At 40.9% G+C, this 20000-nt stretch overlaps 1 protein-coding gene across 5 annotated transcripts in view; it reads right to left on the bottom strand.

The window, feature by feature from the left end:
- Positions 1–4452: 4452 nt before the first annotated feature.
- LOC114555131 (transforming acidic coiled-coil-containing protein 1) overlaps positions 4453–20000 on the bottom strand; it is a 22583-nt gene continuing 7035 nt past the window's right edge. For 2 of the 5 annotated variants that reach the window (XM_028577293.1, XM_028577292.1), the window contains exons 2-13: positions 16414–16505; positions 12646–13066; positions 10734–10788; positions 10545–10626; positions 9663–9715; positions 8405–8539; positions 8210–8286; positions 8027–8070; positions 7225–7385; positions 6760–6866; positions 6536–6656; positions 4453–6377 (exon numbers count right to left, since the gene is read on the bottom strand). In XM_028577293.1, the coding sequence (XP_028433094.1) occupies positions 6309–6377; positions 6536–6656; positions 6760–6866; positions 7225–7385; positions 8027–8070; positions 8210–8286; positions 8405–8539; positions 9663–9715; positions 10545–10626; positions 10734–10788; positions 12646–13066; positions 16414–16505 (1417 nt within the window). In that variant the 3' untranslated portion in view covers positions 4453–6308. Of the gene's footprint in view, positions 6378–6535; positions 6657–6759; positions 6867–7224; positions 7386–8026; positions 8071–8209; positions 8287–8404; positions 8540–9662; positions 9716–10544; positions 10627–10733; positions 10789–12645; positions 13067–16413; positions 16506–18278; positions 18768–20000 lie in introns of those variants that run through there. The other 3 variants (XM_028577291.1, XM_028577290.1, XM_028577294.1) reach the window with 3 other exon arrangements.

Raw genomic sequence — 20000 nt, 5'->3', positions numbered from 1 at the left:
GTTTTAATGTTGTTGGGGATCCAGGTGGTTCTTGGCTTTACTATCCTATAGTTTAATCTTCAGCAATGCATTTTATCTTCTGAACTTATCTTGTATTTCTACGTAAAATCTTCATCTGCAAGAGTAGCAACTAAAACATCGGACTAATGTGGTGTAAAAAGTACTTCCAACAGTAGTTCAGTATTGCTTCACACAAAGGTTTTACACAGGCTTTACACAAAGGTGACCACAGATTGAGTCTTGTGATGTAACATTGTGAGTGCTTGGAGGATGAACCGACCTGTCCTCCTGGTTTTAGCACTCTACGTCTAATCATGAATCTGGGTTTAGAGTTTCCACACATGTATAATCTTACTCGGTGCTGAGCCTGTCTCCTTTATAACAGCTAAAATAACAAATATCTTGTACAGGAGTTATTCGGTATTCTGTTTTATTTTTTAAGCTTTAGGCTAATTTCTGTCCTCATGTTAAGAGGAAGTGGTTGCACGTCATGTGACCTGCCTGAGGAGAGAGACCTACCTCACTGATTTCATATCCTGTGGCGACTGCACACAATTCAAGTTACACAGTTGCAGAAGGAAGTCCTGAAGTTTCCACAGACCCTTCTGCTTCTGTTGAATATCACTAACTATTTTCTTTCTACTGTATGCATGCTTTTACGTCAGGGACAACATAAACACACATTTCTATCAAATGTCACACCAAGGTGATCTCAACCACACACAAATACACACCGTACACAGACATAAATAAGGGTGTGATTGTGTCTTTAATCAGACAAGCTTGCATGCACACAAAAATTAAGCACTAAACATACCATTAACATATTTAAACAATGTATGAAGATTGGCATGTTATATGTTAAATACTTTACTTTCTGGTAACCATTTTAACAACCCAAGTGAATAATGTGGTTCTATGGCATCAAGCGAGCTGCACACCAGCTACCCACTGAGCTACCCCTAGCACCTACCGAAACCACACATGCTTTAATAAAAACCATGGGTATGTCTACTTCACTTTGTACACACGTATTCACCACAAACACACTTAAAACTTTAAATCACCTGAAAGTGAACATACCACTATAGATAATCAATAGATAATGAGGTTACTATTCAAGTTCTTGATGATAATTGATAATAATAAAAAAAAATGACACAATTAAAGTGCTGAAACTTGTATTTATGGGACAGACATCCTTCACTTCACCAACAGTCATCAGAAACCAATATTTTGTTGTTGTCTTAAACCACGGGAAAATCTATGCCACTTAAATCCTTTTTGTAAACTTGGATTGAAAATCTCTGAGGGGTACAGAGTGACAAAGAGGAGAAGGTGGATGGATGACAACCCAGCAAATGAGGATGAATGAATTCCTGGAGGAAAGAAAAGTGGAGGTGTTTACAGCTGACTGACGGCCACACGCAGCAGCAGGGCCGTGATCAGCAGGACAGGGCTGGAGGCCACAGCCCCTGCGCCGTTGCGATGGTGATCCCCATGGCTGTGGCTCCGGTGGGGCCCATTACAGTCGTCGCCAAAACAGCAGTCCATCTTTGCTCCGGAGCTGACGCCATGAGCCTTGTCGCAGAAAGCCTTGTACGTGCACGACTTCATCACGGTGCCTGGAGAGAGCGAGACAGAGAGAGGGATGCGTGAGGCCGGCAGACGTTCACAGTTAAATTGCCTTGAAGTCATTGAAGACTGGCCACTTGTATTCATTTTGTATGACGCTGTGAACCCTGGGAACTTCCTTGCACACTCAGCTTCTCCTCACTCACACACACACACAGAAGAAGATAATGAATGTATGTATCTGACTACCTCACACAAGCATTTGATTGTCAGTGTTATGCTGACCTATATTGAGGCTTTTACTATTATTCAACCAAATCCCACTTGAGTTGCATGTTTTCCTGGGTTTGTATGTGTGTGTTTACTCACTGGGTCCTGTGATGGTGGAGCAGGCGTCAGCGTACTGAGGGCAGGAGGTGGAGCCCTGTCGATTACAGTCGTCATCATTGGACGCCACGCACGTGTGACATTTGAGGGTGTGGCCTTTGCAGACAGAACAGGAGAGAGCACCTGACTTGAGACTAAGCATATATGTTCACAGGCAGGTGTAAGCATGCAGACACACAACCATATGCTTTTCTTAATAGTCCATTCACCCCAGACTGCATCCACGCACACAGGCACACATGCTTGCAGGTAGATTGAGTTGAGAGCTACGCATGGTTGTCAGTCCCTTCCTGAAATTTATGACTGGGACACATTTTGGATACAGTAACAGTTTTTTTCCCGATTGTTACGACAGCGGTCACAACTGATGCCACTTGGGCAAAACTCTAACCACAGTCTGCGTTACAGTCATCTGAGCTAAACAGTTGACATCACCTGCAAAACTCATTCCAAACAACACAACTCTTCACACACGTCTCAAAACAGGCTCAGTGCAGCCAAACACTATGAACAATCCTCACTGAGATAACACACACCGTCACTCAGAACACACTGAGTGTAAAAACACTAGCATCAAACACCAATACAGAAATGACAAACTTTTAATCTTCACAATTTTAATAATTCAAGTGACTTCACACAAATCAGTATTTTCTAGGAACATTTTTATTTTTAAGCATACCAGTTTTTTAAGTAAACAAAAAGGAATGAAAATCAGCAGTTTGCTTTAATATAGATATATCTTTATTTTGTCTGTAGTAATTTACATAATTACTGATAAAAAGTTACAAACTAAAGGAACATAATATTAACAAAGAATTGTGGGGTTAATCCTGCCTTTCCAGCATCAGGCCACAAGTTTTCATCAACATCACATCGGATGTCTTTTCTTGCCATGCACCTGGCAAAGAACCTTCTAGAGTGCCTTATCCATCCCTGGCAGTCCTCTGGACTTGTGTCACCTCATCCAGTACTCATAGCGACATTCGGTGGATCATTCGCATTACAGATGCAACTGTAGATCTTTGCAGATTGGGTTGCACCCTCAACCCTGCCTCTCAAAATGAGAGACCATGATTCACAACATGGTCTATAAGTGTAGCCCTTATTTCATCAGAAATTACAGCTCTCTCTCTTCTTCTTGGTATTCCTCCATGCATCTGCACGCTCCCTGTCACTCCTCCTTCCTTGGTCCATTTCCAAAAAAAGTCTTTCTGAGCTTTCCCTACATATATACTGTATGTGTTTACTAACTAGTCTAAAACAAGACACCTGCTTAGGCCTTCAGCTGAAATTGCAATCAGCAGTGTTTGAAATGCACCAGGCTGAAATCCATTCTGTTTTGAATGTGTGGTTAATGGTTTTGATAGCAGTGTGTTTGAACAAAGTGCTGTGAGTCCACAGTGTTGTGCAGGTTGTGGTTAAAGCCATGGGATAAGTGTGTAGATTTTTGAAAACTGTGTTCAAGCAATGAAAAACCAACTAGAGTTTGGTCCACATGAATTGCTGCTTTGCTGACTATGGTTAGAGTTTTGCACACGTGGCTTCAGTTGTGCCCACTATCATTTAGCAATCTAAAAAAATTGTAAAGCCATGCCACAACATATACTGTATATCATTTGACCTTTGCAGGTTTAAATCTGTGACAAAATAATGCGGAAAATGCCCCAAATTGTGCAGGTCTCAAACCAAAACTGCTTTGCTACTGCATAAATTAACAATTTTCAACCACGGTCTGCTTATAGGACACAAAAATCCTGGATCCTCTGTATCACAGTGCTGTAACCTCTCAGCAAATTGTCTGCCAGCTGCTGATCAACAAAATACTTCCCCACTGCTGAAACTCCAAAATCCAGTGTTGGAATCAGTTGTAGAAACTTACTGTGGCAGGCCAGAGAGATGAGCAGCAGCAGGACCAGGGCAGTCTTCATGGCAGCTGGCCAATGGTCACTGCGTCTTCCAGAGTCCAGAGAAAGAATGGATGAGCTGAGTATCTAATGGAGGGGACACCGGGGGTCGAGGTGGAGGACAAGGGCGGTTAGGCACGGGAAGGTGTTTGAGCGCATTAAGGTCTTATCTCTGTAAGCTCCATGTATGCTGCACAGCCAGCAGCCTCTGGTAATGGACTTAACTGAGCGAGCTTTAACAGGGAGACACAGTAACAGTTCAGTGTTATTAGCAGAATTTTGAGGTCATTTGTTTGAGTATTGATTTTACAACACTGTTTTTCAGAATAAAGCTGAAGCATCACAAAATAGCTCAAGTACACTATTCACTCACGTCACTGCTTCAGCACACACACACACACACACACACACACACACACACACACACACACACACACACACACACACACACACACACACACACACACACACACACACACACACACACACACACACACACACACACACACACACACACACACACACACACACACACACACCTGCTTTGAGTCAGTGGTAAAGAAGAAAAAAAAATAGAAAAACCTTTAGTAGAACAAATTATATATTCTTTTATTTTTCTCAACACAAGTGAAATCCTCATTACAAACAATAAGGGGCTAAAGTGACAAAACAATATTTTGTGAAGCAAAGACAAAGATGAGTACAGCTGAGTAACGAGAGGCAAAGTGACATTAGAATGGCATATATATAAACTGTGGCACATAAGTGGGTTTGTGTTGTACATGGATATCAGACATTAAAACTTTTTCAATAGTGACTGACTCCATAGAACTGAGTATTAAAACTGTAAAGTACCAAAACATTTTAACTAAATGCTTAGTCAGATTTTCAGCCTTGCTTCAGTTTAACTAAATATTGTCTCATTTAAATCACATATTTGCAAATGTCCTACTGTATTATATTGAGGCAAATAGTAGTTTGTGTTAAGCCTTCAATAAACATCGATGTGGCGGAGACGTTTGGCCTATTTTTGAAGAACATTTCTTCAACAGAAAAAGGCAAGTAATGATACAAGTGTTACCATTACTAAGTCACAGCCTCCTAAGGCATTACTATACAACTATTTTTACTGGTGTCTTAAGAAAACAATCTGCATTGTGAGAAAGACAAAGCTATGAAAATAATCATGCAAATAAACAGATTTATCTGCTGAACAACTGTAAATACAGTCATGTTAGCTGACATCTTCATCACGCATAAGCAACAGACATTACCTTTAACAAAGCTGTCAAACACTTAGTTTCCTTCGTGGTAGGAGGTAAATGTGATTAGTGGTCACTGAATCTGTGTAGTGATGGTTAAAAAAAGAAAAAAGAATAATTGTTGACATATTGCAGCACTTGCTAATCTTATAATAGTTTTAAATATCTTCAACCAAAATATAGTCATGTCTATGTTTTAATGTTTTTCAGTTGTTCAGGATTCTGAACACAGGATAGTTAGCGTAAAGTGGTGGAGTTGATTTAGCTTTTCACTTTTTACACTTCAACTGACTTTGTGGATCAGACGAGACAATGCCACAAAGTTTATATAACTTACAGGATAGTCTCTGATTGTCAGGTTATTATACTTCTCTGTTAATGATAAACATTCTGCAACTACTTGAATTGTCCAGAATCCAGGTAAAGCAAATGCTGTGAATTAATTGCAGCTTTAGTGTCATGGACATGTGGTCCAGTCTCCTTATGGTTTCAGTGTCTCTTCTGAACAAACCACAGCCTTCGAGGACTTTTAATGTACATCCTCAAACAACGCTTAATCCTTTCCTCCAGTTCTTGTGCACCCTGACTTTGACCCTGACCACATTCTGCCCCACACAAAACCCCTGAGCGTTGCTCTTTCAGAGTAAAATCCTTGTTTACTTCACAGAAAAAATAAATTTCATGAATTGTTGCTTTAATATTAAACAATCCTTGCCCATCAAAATATACTGTATGCCTAAATGTAGCTCTAAAACAAACCCCGCCCACATGATGTCATCCTGTCGATGATGTGTTGCTGGGAATTTAGCTGTTAAGCTGCTGAGAATTTAAGTTGAGTCACAAGCAGGTAGTTGCTCGCTGGCAAAATGGGCGAAAGAGCTCCAGATGGCCTCATATAATGGGCAAAAACACAAACAAAACAACGTGACCACATACAGTACATAAAACAGATTCCCACTAAAACAATTATTAGCATGTACAGAACCTTCTTGATCCAGGTCACGAGTAGTGCAATTGTAGTATACAGGAAGTTACTTTAGACATCTGTACATAAGCAGTCTCTGTGATGCAGGGCTGGCAGAGGGTATGAGAGCTGCTTCTTGGCTGGGGGCATGCACAGGGCGTCGCTGTAGGGCAGGACCAGAGGGGGGTAGTGGCTGACTGACAGGGGTGTCTCTCAGTCTATTTTTCCCATTTTGGCAATGAGCTCATCACAGATCTTGGTGAGTTCCTCCGTCTCTTGATTCTATGACAACGCAACAAATGACGAATAAGTACATTTAATACAACTCTATATACTAAATTACAGCACAAAAGTACAGTGTAAAAATACGGTAAATATGTTGTATTATTAAAGGGCTTAAAGTTTTCATCTAGAATGCAGAAAGATGAGGATGCGGTTACCTTCTGCTGGAGAGCTTGTTCCAGAGACTCGTTCTTCATCTGCTCCTTCCTCAAACTGGCGGCCATTGCCATGTTCTCGGAGCTCAACTTTGCACGCACCTGAGCAATCTCCTCATTGGCCCTGTGAGATGCGTGGAATGAGGGAAATTAACAGCATCTCAAACCCGTAAAAGTTTATAGTTTGTTATAATTGACATGATAGGAAAATTAGACTTTCTACATACTTGTCTAGTTTCTCCTCAGCATGGAGTTTAAGTGTCTGGTATCTCTGCTCCTCCTGCTTGACTCTGGCCAGATACTCCTGAGCACACTTCTTCAGCACCTCCTCATTCTGTACGAGAAAACCAAAAAAACAAGCACTGTGTTATTGCTCCTCTAAACCAGCTGCGAGTCAAGAGCTGGGAGTAGACTGCTTTAACCGCAGAGTTTATCTCCGTAGCAGTTGGTGAGTAAAATAACGTATTCATTGAGATAAAGGCCAGGTTTATCTAGTGACCTTCGATGTTAACTCCTGCTGCTCTTACCTCGAGGCGACCACTAGCCCCTAATCACAGGATACTTTCCAACCGTATTCTGATCCCCTTACAGTCCTCCGATTTGTGCTACTATCAACTGATCGCGTCAGCACTTGAAACAGACACTTTCTTTGAGCAGTTATCTGGACATGAACTAGTCCTATGACCACTTACTTTCTTAAAGCCCTCCAGGGTGCTCTTCAAATTTTCATAACGCCGAAACACGTCGGAGAGAGATCGCTCTACGGAGTTCAGGTCAGCCAGGGCGGCTTCCTTCTCCGTCGTCACAGTCTGCAAAGCCTTCTGGGAACTCTGGTTGCTGCGCCGCTTGTCCTCTGAGAAGAGCAAAGAAGAAGACATTCATTTGGAGTGCTAAATAACTTACTGTATATCTTGTATTCAGTCTGGTAACAAATCACATTACATTAAAGGAATACGCCACCGTTTGTTGAATTAGGGCTTATCACGGTCTACCCTGGCTGTAGATAGGTGGGCCAACACATTTTTTGTCTCAGTGCAAGTAATTAGGTTGTTTTTTTGTCTTTTGTTGGCTCACTTTTACTCACAACATGCTAACCGGCAACATAGGATTCCATTCACTACGCTAAGCTAACTAGCGGCGACGCTGCCGATGTTGCACCGGACTAAAACGATGCATGCCCAAAAAATGCGTTGGCCCACCAATCTACAGCTAGGGGAGACCGTGATAAGCCCTATTTCAACAAACGGTGGCGTAGTCCTTTAACCACAAAAAACAGGGATACAAAGAGAAAAGACTTGAGTGAAACGTGTTTTTTCTAATTGTCTCTCCTAATACAGGACAACGTGGACTACCGTTACTACATTTAAGTGAGTAAAACAAGAAACAGTACAAGATTACACAAATCACACTGTGGCACTAAAATCTTTACAGCAACAAGTGAAATAAATGGTTACATGAAAAATAGAAGTCCGCTCTTCTAACATTTCTACTCACCAATCATCTGAGCGATTGTCTTCTCATATTCTGCAACAATCTTCCTATAATAAGACATAACACATTATAAGCCTTACTTAACCTTATGACAGAATGCTTCAGCTTCTCGAAACCTCACATGACCACCTTGGAAGTCAAACCGTGATATCTGAGTAAAAAGAATGCAGCAACACGTTTTCTAACCTCATCTCACTGACTTGTTGTCTGCTGTCCTCGTACTTTTTCTTCCAGTCGTTGGCTTCCGTCTCTTTAGTGATGATCTGAAAAGAGACGTCTATTATGAACAGAACCGTGCATTCAAAGAAAACACCTAAACATGATCCATTTAGGAGAAAACAAACATATTTCATGTTGGAAGAGGGTGATAAAATTGCGCACCTCCTCTCTAATGAGGGTAAGAACGGCCTGTTTTTCTGCCTCACTGATGCAGATGGAATCCAGGACCTGACTTCCTGTTTTCTGCATTTCGCTTCCCTCCGACTTGTTCTTCAGCTTGCATGGGTCCTCAAACTGCTGAAGGTAGAAGAAAATCAGTTTTCTTGTACATCCAGATGTATAATGGTGGGTGAGTCTACCTAAACTTTTCAAGAATGTACAAGGTATTTATGAAAAAAACACAAGTAACAATCACCAATGCGGCCATAAAACTACACATTTTACACTAAAACAAACCTTTTTCCCCCAGTTTTTCTCATCATTTTTTTGTTGTTTAATACTGTGTCTTCTAATAATTTTCTTTCATAAGTATAAAATGCATCATTTTCTGTGCAGCAACTTTCTTCTTCTGGGAAACGGAAAACCCATTATACATTATAATGTAGTTGCCTAGATAGCAAATCAAAACCCTTCATGTTATTTGTTACAAAATACCAATTAGTGACAGAAAGTAACAAAGGAACATTTCATTCTGTCATAAACTGCATATTATGATTCTCTCTCTCTTATCTTTTTTTCTTAATTCTCGCAAACTTCTCTCATTCTTATTTTTTACCCTGTACCCCTCTTGCCTTTCAATCTGCGTTATAACATGCGTTCTTCTTCTCCTCCCCGTCTCTCTCCCCTTTCATTTTGTCCTTCCATGGATTATGACAGTCATATTCTAATCTCCTGAATGTAATCTAAATCCATCGGTCACCTGAGTACATGAACATGGTGGCAGACACTAAGTTCCTCCTGCTCTCCTACAGCATAGTGCAGTCATCTTATCCGACAAACGATCATACATGCTGCAGCTTTAGAAAATAATCACGCAGGTAGGTCTAAACACAAAAACTGGGCACTCTATTACATCTTTAAGTCACATCACACTTTACTTGAGTCCTTTGCAATTCAAATCAGAAAAGAAGTGCTAAACACAATGTACCAATATGACCATTACAGTGACCAGTGAAATGTAATGCTGGGACACGTCTGGAAGTCTGCAACTGATGAGGACACTTTAGTTTAACTAATAAAATAGTGCTTCAGCCCCATCTAGTGGTCACTGAGGGGCAACATTTTGCAGTTGAATTACTTTGATGAAAAATATCATATGCACAAGAGTGTACTATGATGATAGACAAATAGATCGCATATGGGCCTGACACAACAAATGTAGGGGAAATGACATGAATGATCAATTGTGATGTTAAATTACCAACGAGCAGCAGTCTGAGTCCTCTGGCTTTGATGACACATGGCAGTCTGGAACTGGAAGAAAGTTATACACGTGTTAATAACAAATTTAGGGTGAAACATGCTGTGGCCTATAATGTAATATGGTTTATCATGATGGCCTTCAGGTGGCAGTACATGAGAAGTGTTTCAATATTTCTCAGAATATATTTCTTATATGAAATATAACTATTACCACCAGATGTGCTCATAGGTATATGCAATATTATCTTTTTTTATTGTGTAATTATAAGTTTTACTTAAGTCTTGCTTTTAAATAAACTCATGCCACTGGCAGTTTGTATACACTTTAGTTATGACTCACAATGAACCTAAATGACTAGTTAGGGCATATGTTGCAGAATGTTTTCAAGGCGGGCACTTCCTCTTACAATGACAGACTGAGTTCACAGTTTGTTAATATCTCAAACTCATATACTGTAAATATCAGGTCAGTACAACTTTATGAATTGCCTTTCCACAGTAAAACAACAACAATAACAACAACAACAACAACAACAACATCATGCTTTTAGAAACAATATAACCACAAGTGTAACAGTGCATGTTTTATCACAAACCAACCATACTGTCATGGGGCTCATGACTGACACAGTCACAAGTTTCAGTGCACAATGATGTGGAAAGTCAATGATTAATGTTGTGTGTGTCTGTAACAGTAAAGCAATGACTGGTATTGACCGAGGGAAGCTAAAGATTGCTGTCTAAACTTTAACATCCAGTTATGTGAACTCTGTACTGTAGAGTCCCCTCACTGATAACTGAGTTATTCACTACTGGATCGGTGTGCACTGTAGCTGGGCACAACATTAACGTGAAAATCTTCATTGATCCTGTTACTCACCGCTTTGATCCTTGTCTGGTTTGATACCGGCACTGCTTGCCAACTTCTCCTCATCTGTGGCGTGTTCACCATGATGGTCATCCTTTAATAGCAGCAAATATAATCAACCACGCTGACTGTACGGAGCTTTTCTAATTGTTATACTACCACATGGGTCAGATGAGCAGCAGACACTTTCTCAATTCTTACCTGTCCGCTGAAGTCCTTTTGCATCGGCTGGTTCTGCTTCATTTTACAGGAGTTCCTGAGAATGAAGGTCAATAACAACGTCAGTGTCAACACTAACCTGATCATAATTCTGCATGTGTGTACAAGTGGGCAGTAAGTGGTGATGAAAAGAGGAAAGCAGGAGAGACAGAAAGCCTTACAGCCAGACCTCATTGCTCTGCTCTGTGTGTGCGCTAAGTTCGCATGCTCTGCTTAAAGCGCTGAGTTACGCAGGAGAAAAATCTGATTAATCAAAGAGATTATTTTCAAACTGAAATAAGAGCAACAACAGTTGCTCTGAGCATTAGAGGGAATTACAGGGTTCCCACTAACGCTCTTTCTCCTCTACTTTCTAAATCTACTTCTACTTTTTAATTTAGGTCAGGTGGATGAACCTGGACCTGGACTTATAAAAAACAGCAAGGACAGAGGTTACAAATATACACACGTCTGCACACACAGTTATACAGTACTTACAACAGAACACAGAGGAAATGGACTTGCTCAGCAGTCCTGATGCCACACAGAGAGAAGGGAAACAGAATGACAGGTGTGGAAGGAAAAGGTAGGAAAGACACAGGAGAGGACGGGACAGGGGTTAGCTCAAACACAAGGTGAGTGTAGGGTTATTATAGTTTAGTAAAAAATAAGACTCAAAGTAGACAGGTAAGAGGTTTTACTTAAAGTGGAAATTAAAACCTTGTTGAAAACTAAAAATATTGAAATGAACGTGAAATTAAAGTATTCCATAAACTCTAAACCAACTTCCAAAAATGATAAAAGTATAAAAAATATAAAAATATAAATTGACAGTAGAAAAAAACTAAAAGTATTTCCCAGGGTTGTCCTTAACTCTTTTTATATGGCAGGAGATTCATAAAGAAAAGACATTTAGAATTATGGATCACTGCTCTTTTTATTTACATTATTATCTGGGCAAAATCCCAGATAAACTTATCACTCAGGATGAATATTTTGGCTAATAAGTGAGAAAGCCATCACATGCCTTTTTTTATTATTATTATTATTATTATTATTATTATTATTATTATTATTATTATTATTATCCTATAAAATGTAATCCATTACATATGTATGTCATTGAAAGACCCTGTTCCTATACAAGTATTGTGTTGCCCATGTCAAACCACTCATTAACTTGAAATTATCAATAAAAATAAAAATTATCTTTGTGCACAAAACTGAATTTGCCAACCGGCAATGGTTCTTCTAACAACAGGAGTGTGTAGTACTTATACAGGAGTGTGTAGTACTTAGTGTAGTAGTTCAGTGGTTCTTGGTAAAAAAAATAGAATCATGTGAATCATGATTCTTTTCTTAGCAAGAACAGAAGAACGCCACAAGAGGGCATTGTTTTACACTTTAACTTCTCTTTACCATTCAAAAAAAAAGTTCTGCCAGCAAACACAAAATATTTGAGTGTTTAAAATACTTTATCAAGCTATGAACACTGAAGAAATCCCCTACATCTGGAATAATCCAAGCATATAAAAAAATCATCCTGAAAACTGAACAGAAAAATTAAAGTGAACTGAAATTCTAAAAATAAAAAAAAACACTGTAAACTATAATAACACTGGTAAAGAAATGAATGAAAACTATAATAACACTGGTGAGGAAATGAATGAAAACTATAATAACACTGGTAAGGAAATTAATGGGTGCGCAGGAGAGAAACAACAGCTGAAAGAACTTTTGAAGGTACACAACAAGTGATTAAAAACACTTTGATCACTTCAGGTTGATTGTGCACAAACTTGTTGTGTTCCCTACGGCTATAAGAGAGAGCACTGTTTGTTCAGTCATATTAGTTCAGCTTCAGCCACCGAGTGATGGCTGAAGAGGCCTTTGTGTACGTTTGTGTTTTACTCACGTGGTAATTGTGACGTTGGACTCGCAGGTCAGGTTTGTGTTTTGCATGTTGCCATTAAGCAAGTCGGGATCCACACAAACGTCATGACTTGGGATCATGTTTGAGTCTTGACTGGAGTCAGATGTCACTGGAGCCTCATCGTCCACCTCCAAAGGATCAGGTTTGTTTAGTGGGGAGAGGACGGACAGAGATGGGGGCCTGAGAGCTTGAGGCTGTGACAGAGGGCTGGATGGTGAGAGGCCCTCTCCAGGAATGGATATGCTGCTGAGGGTCAGGTTGAGGTTTTGGTCCAAACCAAAGCTGCGCTCGTTAGGTAAGGAGCCGGTGAGGTTGTTTAGGGAATCAACCTCTTGGAATGAAAGTGGGCCGACATCCTGGTTGGAGTTTTTGTCCAGAAAGAAGTTTGTAACATCAGGAAGAACTGTGAAAAAAGAAAAGTAAGTACGTACTGTATATAACTGAGTTTATACAGGACCTTTCAAGAGCAGAATGTCACAATATGCTTCCCAATAAAAAATGAGGCAACAGGCATATAATACAGACTTAAAAGGAATAAAAAGAGTGAAAACAACATCTATCTATAAATTGCAGGAACGTCTGTCTGTGTTGTGTGTGTGTGTGTGTGTGTGTGTGTGTGTGTGTGTGTGTGTGTGTGTGTGTGTGTGTGTGTGTGTGTGCGTGCGTGTGTTATGCGCATATCTCTCGAACCGTTAGTCCGATGGATTTCAAACTTGACAGGTGTCTTACTAGGGGCACGAGTAAGTGCCAAGTTTGACGTTGTTTGGATTAGAAATGCAAAAGATATTGTTAAATATATATCGGTCAAAGAAGCACACATTGAGTTTTGCCGCTCTAGCCGCTGGCCACTCCCCCTCTCACACTGCTGCCTGACTGAGCTCAGCGCAGGACCAGAGACAGAGAGGGTCCAAGAAAGCAGTGGAGCTTTGGCAGCTAAAATGTGAAATACACCTCAGACCCACAAAAATGTGCAAAGTAGCACTACTTTGGACTGTCTTTGACTTTATAAATAAACAAACTTCAATTCCCGAATTTAAGGACGTTTCAGAATCCCACACATGCAAAGCACAACCAGCTACAAGTGGCAGACCGAGCGTGATGCCACTTACAGGCAGGCTACCAGACACAGTTTTTGAGTCACATCGTGTTTGGTGGGAAGGTAACCTGCACGCCACACGCAGACGCCACATGCAGAACGCTTTACAACTCTTTTCCACTTCCAACGTTAGCTGATTGCTGAATATACCAAACTTACTTTTCTACACTTTCCTGGAGCACAAGTGGATAGCTGAAAGGAACATCACACATCATGAAAAAAAGGCGCTAAGCTTTTCAGTGTCTATTTTTTCGCTAACAGGAAACTCAACAAAAAGCCATTTGCCAACACTTTATATCAAACAAAAGCCAGACGCTGTATAGTATTAAGTTGCTGTGAGCTGTAGCCTACATTCACCACTTCTAACCAGAGGCAGAACATAACGTAATCTCGGAGATTATTCCTTCACAGCGCTGTGCAATGCGAGAAAATCTCAGAGCTGAACGGGGCAGACACAGCACTTTTCATCAGACTCACCCCGGGTCACTTAAGTATACTGCTAACTAATAACATTACCTTTGTTTTCACATTGTCATTTGTTAACATAAAAATATTGATTATAGGGGCACACCACAATACTGAGTTTGGGACGCATTTACCCACAGCAACTGAAAAAGTCTTGTCAGAAAGGCAGAAGGAGAATCACTGCAGGGCTGACCCTGAGACAAGCAGATCTTAATCCTTTCTTCAACATTCTTCAACTTTCTTCTGTCCAAAACAGTAACACATACCCCATCCTGTGGCTATTAAATTATTTTTTTTCATTGCAGGATTTAACCTTGAAATGATGGCCTCTCCTTCTCCTGTTAGAACACTTAAAACGGCTGCTGGCTTCCTCTCAGAGACCTTCACATCCTGTGTCCTCACACATCCGTTAACTGCTAGCTAACGACCACAGCAGCAGGCTGGTCTCTGTTGAGTCACACTGCTGCTGAAACACAGGACTCTCTGTAACTGAAAAATACACCCACTCACACTGTAAAACTTACACACCTACACATAATAATAAAACTGAAATATCTCCTGTATTTCTTCTCAACTTGCACACAACATGAATTAAGTCATTGTGGCTTCACCTTGGGCGGGTAACAGCTTCTCACATCGTTTCTCATGACTGACGGCTAATGTGTGACTTATTACATCATACATTTAATTAAGTTTATGTAAGCTTCTGCTCAAAATCTGGGTACTTTCAGACACAACACACACCCTTCGGAGAAAGAGAACAGATGTAGAGGAACCACACCCAGTCCCGCAGAGTACACACCACCACATGGCCTAGCAACAAAAACAACATCAGGCTTTATTATAGTTTCACAAATCGACGAAAAAGAGGAAAAGGAGACAGAGAGGGAAGTGAGCGAGAAACAGATAATATATAGACAAATAGCTGTCTAAAGTTTCAGCTACGTCCTGGTTTAACAGTACAGTTTGATTGTGGCCCATTGTTATTCCCATGAACAGACAGTGATTCCCCCTTGAGCCAGTATCATCTAATTATAGTGAACCAGAATATTGGTTTCTCCACACAGTCAATCTTTTATTTATGAAACTAACCCAGATTTTGTACAGAGCATGTGACTGTTTTAGCATGAAAAGGAGACAGTATTGTCTGCAAACCAGACTCAATAATAAACACATTAATCTCTCTGTTAATATCTGGCACAGCATCCCATATGCTATGATCAAAACACATTAATCTCTCTGTTAATATCTGGCACAGCATCCCATATGCTATGATCAAAACGTGTCTAATTTTATCTAGCTGCGTCATCTAAAACATGTAGACCAATTCTATCCTGATACATGTACAGTACACTTTAAAATCAATCACTTTAATGAAAACTGATGGAGATGGAGAAATATAGTTTTCAAACATCAATGATATAAATAGCATTTGTTTCAGCACAGAAGATGCACTCCAGATTATCTATTACCATGGTGATGTGGGGTACTCGTTGAAAGCAGGGCAGTGGGAGGGGAAGGTTAGCTTCAAACAGGCCAGATTAATCTAGTACCCCTTTATCAGCCGATTTACTAGACTGTGCCTAACTGTTATTTCATTTACATTTAACTTTTCCTATGACACTGTCTGCTGATCCAAGATCTGTGTGATCAGCAAAAGCAAGATGACACTGTGGCTGACACAGCGAACAACATAAACAAAGAACAACATAGTGACATAAAAGAACATTGCACATTACGTAATGTGCGTAGTGTCAGTACCTAACCCTAATCTTAAAGCCATACATCTTAAAAACTGGTCAAATAGGGTATGACTGGAGGTAAGTGAGAAAATATTTTGTTTGTAATTTGCATTTACCAAAACCTTTAACATACAAATGCCAAAATCTGCTGGATTGCTTTACAACTTTTTGAATTACATAGAAATTATCCATCCATCCATCCATCCATCCATCTTCGTCCGCTTATCCGGTGTCGGGTCGCGGGGGGAGCAGCTCCAGCAGAAAATTATTTAGAAATAGAAATTATTTGATCATAAAATAAGTAAACAATATACATTTTCACTTGGTACCAAAAAAGTATTGAACCCTGCCTGAGAATATCCAATGGCATTGTTCACGTGTGACAGAGTTTAAAGTTTGGGTCCAGTATTATAGCACTGGGTCAGCTGAACAGCTGAGCCATCTCACCTGTGTGGTTGGAGTTGTCCAGTTGGCTCAGTAGCTTCACAACACCTGGTGACTCTGCCTCTGGGGTCTCAAAGGTCCCCTCCGAGTCGGAACTGTGGTGAGAAAGAGAAAGGAAGACCTTAACAAAACATAATTTACAACAAAGAAAAGAGAGAGAGGGAGAAACAGCAGGAGAGAGGTCAGAGCTACAACTCAGAGTTTTTGGGAAGTCATCTAGAACTAAAGTTGAAATCTCCAACTTGAAATTGAAAATGTGCTGAAACAGACAAATATGATCCAAAAACAACTATTCTCATGAAGTGACTTATAGCATGTGATAAAAAAACAAATCACATTGCCTATTTTAAAGTTATAAGAACAACCGTCTACTGTCTTTGAGAACAATGAGGCATTGAAAATGTTTACAGTCTAAATAACTACATATTAAGGCTACAAACCGCTAATTAATGATGCAAATGAAACAATGAAAGCTCTGATTATGTGTTGCAGTGCAAAATGACTTCTAACAAATAGGCATTGGCTTTCTATCAATCTTCTGGTTTCTTAAAGTGACATAAAAACAATTGATTTCAGTGTTCAAAGCAGCTCAAAATAAACAAGCTGCTTTTATTTTAAAGGAAGTCAGGGGAAGGGGGAGGAGAGGAAGTGAAGTCCAAGAAGGCCACCTGCATCCTTTGCTCCTCAATAAGGGGACACACACACACACACACACACACACACACACACACACACACACACACACACACACACACACACACACACACACACACACACACACACACACACACACACACACACACACACACACACACACATATTTTGGTCTGCTATGTCAGCTGCCAAGACACCCAGCACAAATTTATGCCCAAACTGTGGAGAGACAAAAGGGAAAGGAGAGACAGGGAGAGTTTATGGTTGTGTGTGTGTGTGTGTGTGTGTGTGTGTGTGTGTGTGTGCATTCCCAGCCACTTGAACACACATCAAAACGTCCGCACTCTAATGAAAAACAGCACGAGAAGGAGCAAAGCTCTCAGTGCCAATACCAACCACACTCCATCTCTGGTACCAGTTCACACAAACACATTGACACGCTCTGGAGCCAGAGCTAAGCCTTATATACATACCCCCATCCCCCCCCCCCCCACACACACACACACACACACACACACACACACACACACACACACACACACACACACACACACACACACACACACACTAAATCACATCCCAGTGATGGCCCCAGCGTCTGCAATCTTGGATAGTTACTTAGAAACTAGAAATGGACAGAAAAAAAATCAAAAGCTTTGGAAACTATGTCTCTTTCCCCTTCCCCCAACTTTCAGCAACTGTTCCCCAACTGCCAAACCGCCTTCAAACAAACAACACACACACACACACACACACACACACACACACTAGACAGTCATATCCTCAGTGTTTGGTGCCTCATAAAGAAACAGGATGGTGCTCACAAAACAGTAGTTTGAGTGTCTGTATTTTGACTAAGAATCTGTTTTTAGCCAATGACAGCATGATCAAGCCACTGGGATCCACATAGGAAAGCATCCAAGATTATACCACCGTGTGTGTGTGTTGCTCTCTTTGTGTGTACATATATCCGCCACCTGTCAGTATGACTCAGGGGAATCTGCATTCATCACACAGACACACAATCAATATGCTGATGTTTAAACTGAAGCAAATACAGAGAATTACTCTTTCTTTTCCATATATCCTCTCATTTTTTCTTATATAAACACAAATATAAACCAGAAGTCTGTCACTCTATCTTCTCTTTCTTGCACGCATGCACACACGCACGCAGGCACACACGCACACACACAGTGGCCTAGCCCTCTTACTTGTCCTCTCCGCCATCCTTGGATCTGGGCTCCCCCTCGTCCCCCGCACCCCCAGTCACTGCTGACCATGTCCATTTGGCCCACTGAACCGGAGACAACCAGGACATCCCTGCACCACGTCGAGTCTTACTGTAAACCTGCTGCCACCTCCAAAATGTAATAGTAAACTTCCTCTTCTACTGAATTTGTTAGATTGTCACTGCTGTCAATCAGGTTCAGTGATCTTCCATTGTCCTTTCTACTTCAAAAAGGAGACTCTCAAAAAGAAGCTGTCGATCTGTCTTTTTGCCTCTCTCGCTCCTAATGTCAGCGTCTGCTCCTCTTGCTTTCTATATGTCTTGCTCACTTCCTCCTCTTGCCGCTCAGCTTTCTCATTCTGCTCTTCTGTGTTGTTGACGCTCGTGAGAGGGAAACGTGTCTCACGCTGCTGCTGTTTCTGCTTTGCTCTCCACAGCCCTGACTCACACAGCGCAGATTACTGGAGCATCAGTAGTCACTCCTCTCTCTGGTCCCCTCCCCTCCCCTCTCCCTCTCCCTCTGGGTGGACGATCAGCTGGTTAACAGACATCGGCTCGCCCTGCTCTTGCATGTTTGCTAACTTGCTCACTGGCTCTCAGGAGTTGGCCTCCCCCTCTCCCCGATTCTGTCAGGGTTTGCCGATTGTGAGGGAAGAGCGGGGGGAGAGGAGAGGCAATGCTTCCTGTTTTAAGAGGCAAAGAAGCGTCCGATTTCTCTGGGGCAGACAGACTACCAGACATTTGTGTCTTGAAGAAAAAGTAAATGAAAAGAGAACAGGGGAGGAAAGGGAGGAAATGATGAGGCTGGACGATGGGGATTGGATATAAAGCTCATAACATTGAAATAGTCTAACCTTCTAAAATCTGCCGTCTTATAAGGCCCTCCCTAATTCCTTAAAAACTTAAAAATAAAATGCAGTAAAGCCCTACCTATGTAAATATGTGCTGGCATGTTTTAGGTGGCCCACAATGAGTTTGAAAGGAAATTTGAGTTATTAATGGTTGTTTTTTTAGCAACTTCCAGCAGAGGCTGTGTATAACTGTGAGTAGTGACATAAAGAGTAAAGAATATGTATGCCTATATTCCTTGTTGAATAAAGGGAGCAACAGCTACAAAGTTGCAAAATTATGTTTTACAAGGACTAAGAATGTACCGTGTATTGAATACTATAATCCACACAAACAAAAGATAAAATGTGAACTGGAAATTTAGCCATTAATTCCATGATGTTGTGTGACCAAACCTACAGAGGATCTATTGTTCACTGAAAAGATCCAGGTCAGGCAGCATACTAATCAATACAGCAAACCTAGATTCAGCAGTAATGGTGGAACTACCCATCAGACATCATTTGGAGGATACAGTAGCTCTGATCACTGCATACACACACACTTTCACCCACACATGTGCCTCTAAGGCTGTTCATGGATGGCTTATATAACTAAATCTAGGCTTTCACATTTATACATCACGCACACACGCACACGCACACACACACACACACACACACACACACACACACACACACACACACACACACACACACACACACACACACACACACACACACACACACAGATGAGAGGAGTTCTTTCAAAAAACATGGGCCATGACTAATCTAATAAGGGGAAGATGGTTCAGCCACTGTGAAAAAGGTGAGCAGGGAAAGAAAAGGGAAGCAGCAGAGACGTTTTTCTTGTTATT

The sequence above is a fragment of the Perca flavescens genome, chromosome 5 (assembly GCF_004354835.1).
Source record: "Perca flavescens isolate YP-PL-M2 chromosome 5, PFLA_1.0, whole genome shotgun sequence".
Classification (NCBI taxonomy): Eukaryota; Metazoa; Chordata; class Actinopteri; order Perciformes; family Percidae; genus Perca; species Perca flavescens.
The sequence above is the reverse complement of the archived record's forward strand: the minus strand, read 5'-3'. Positions and strand labels throughout refer to the sequence as shown.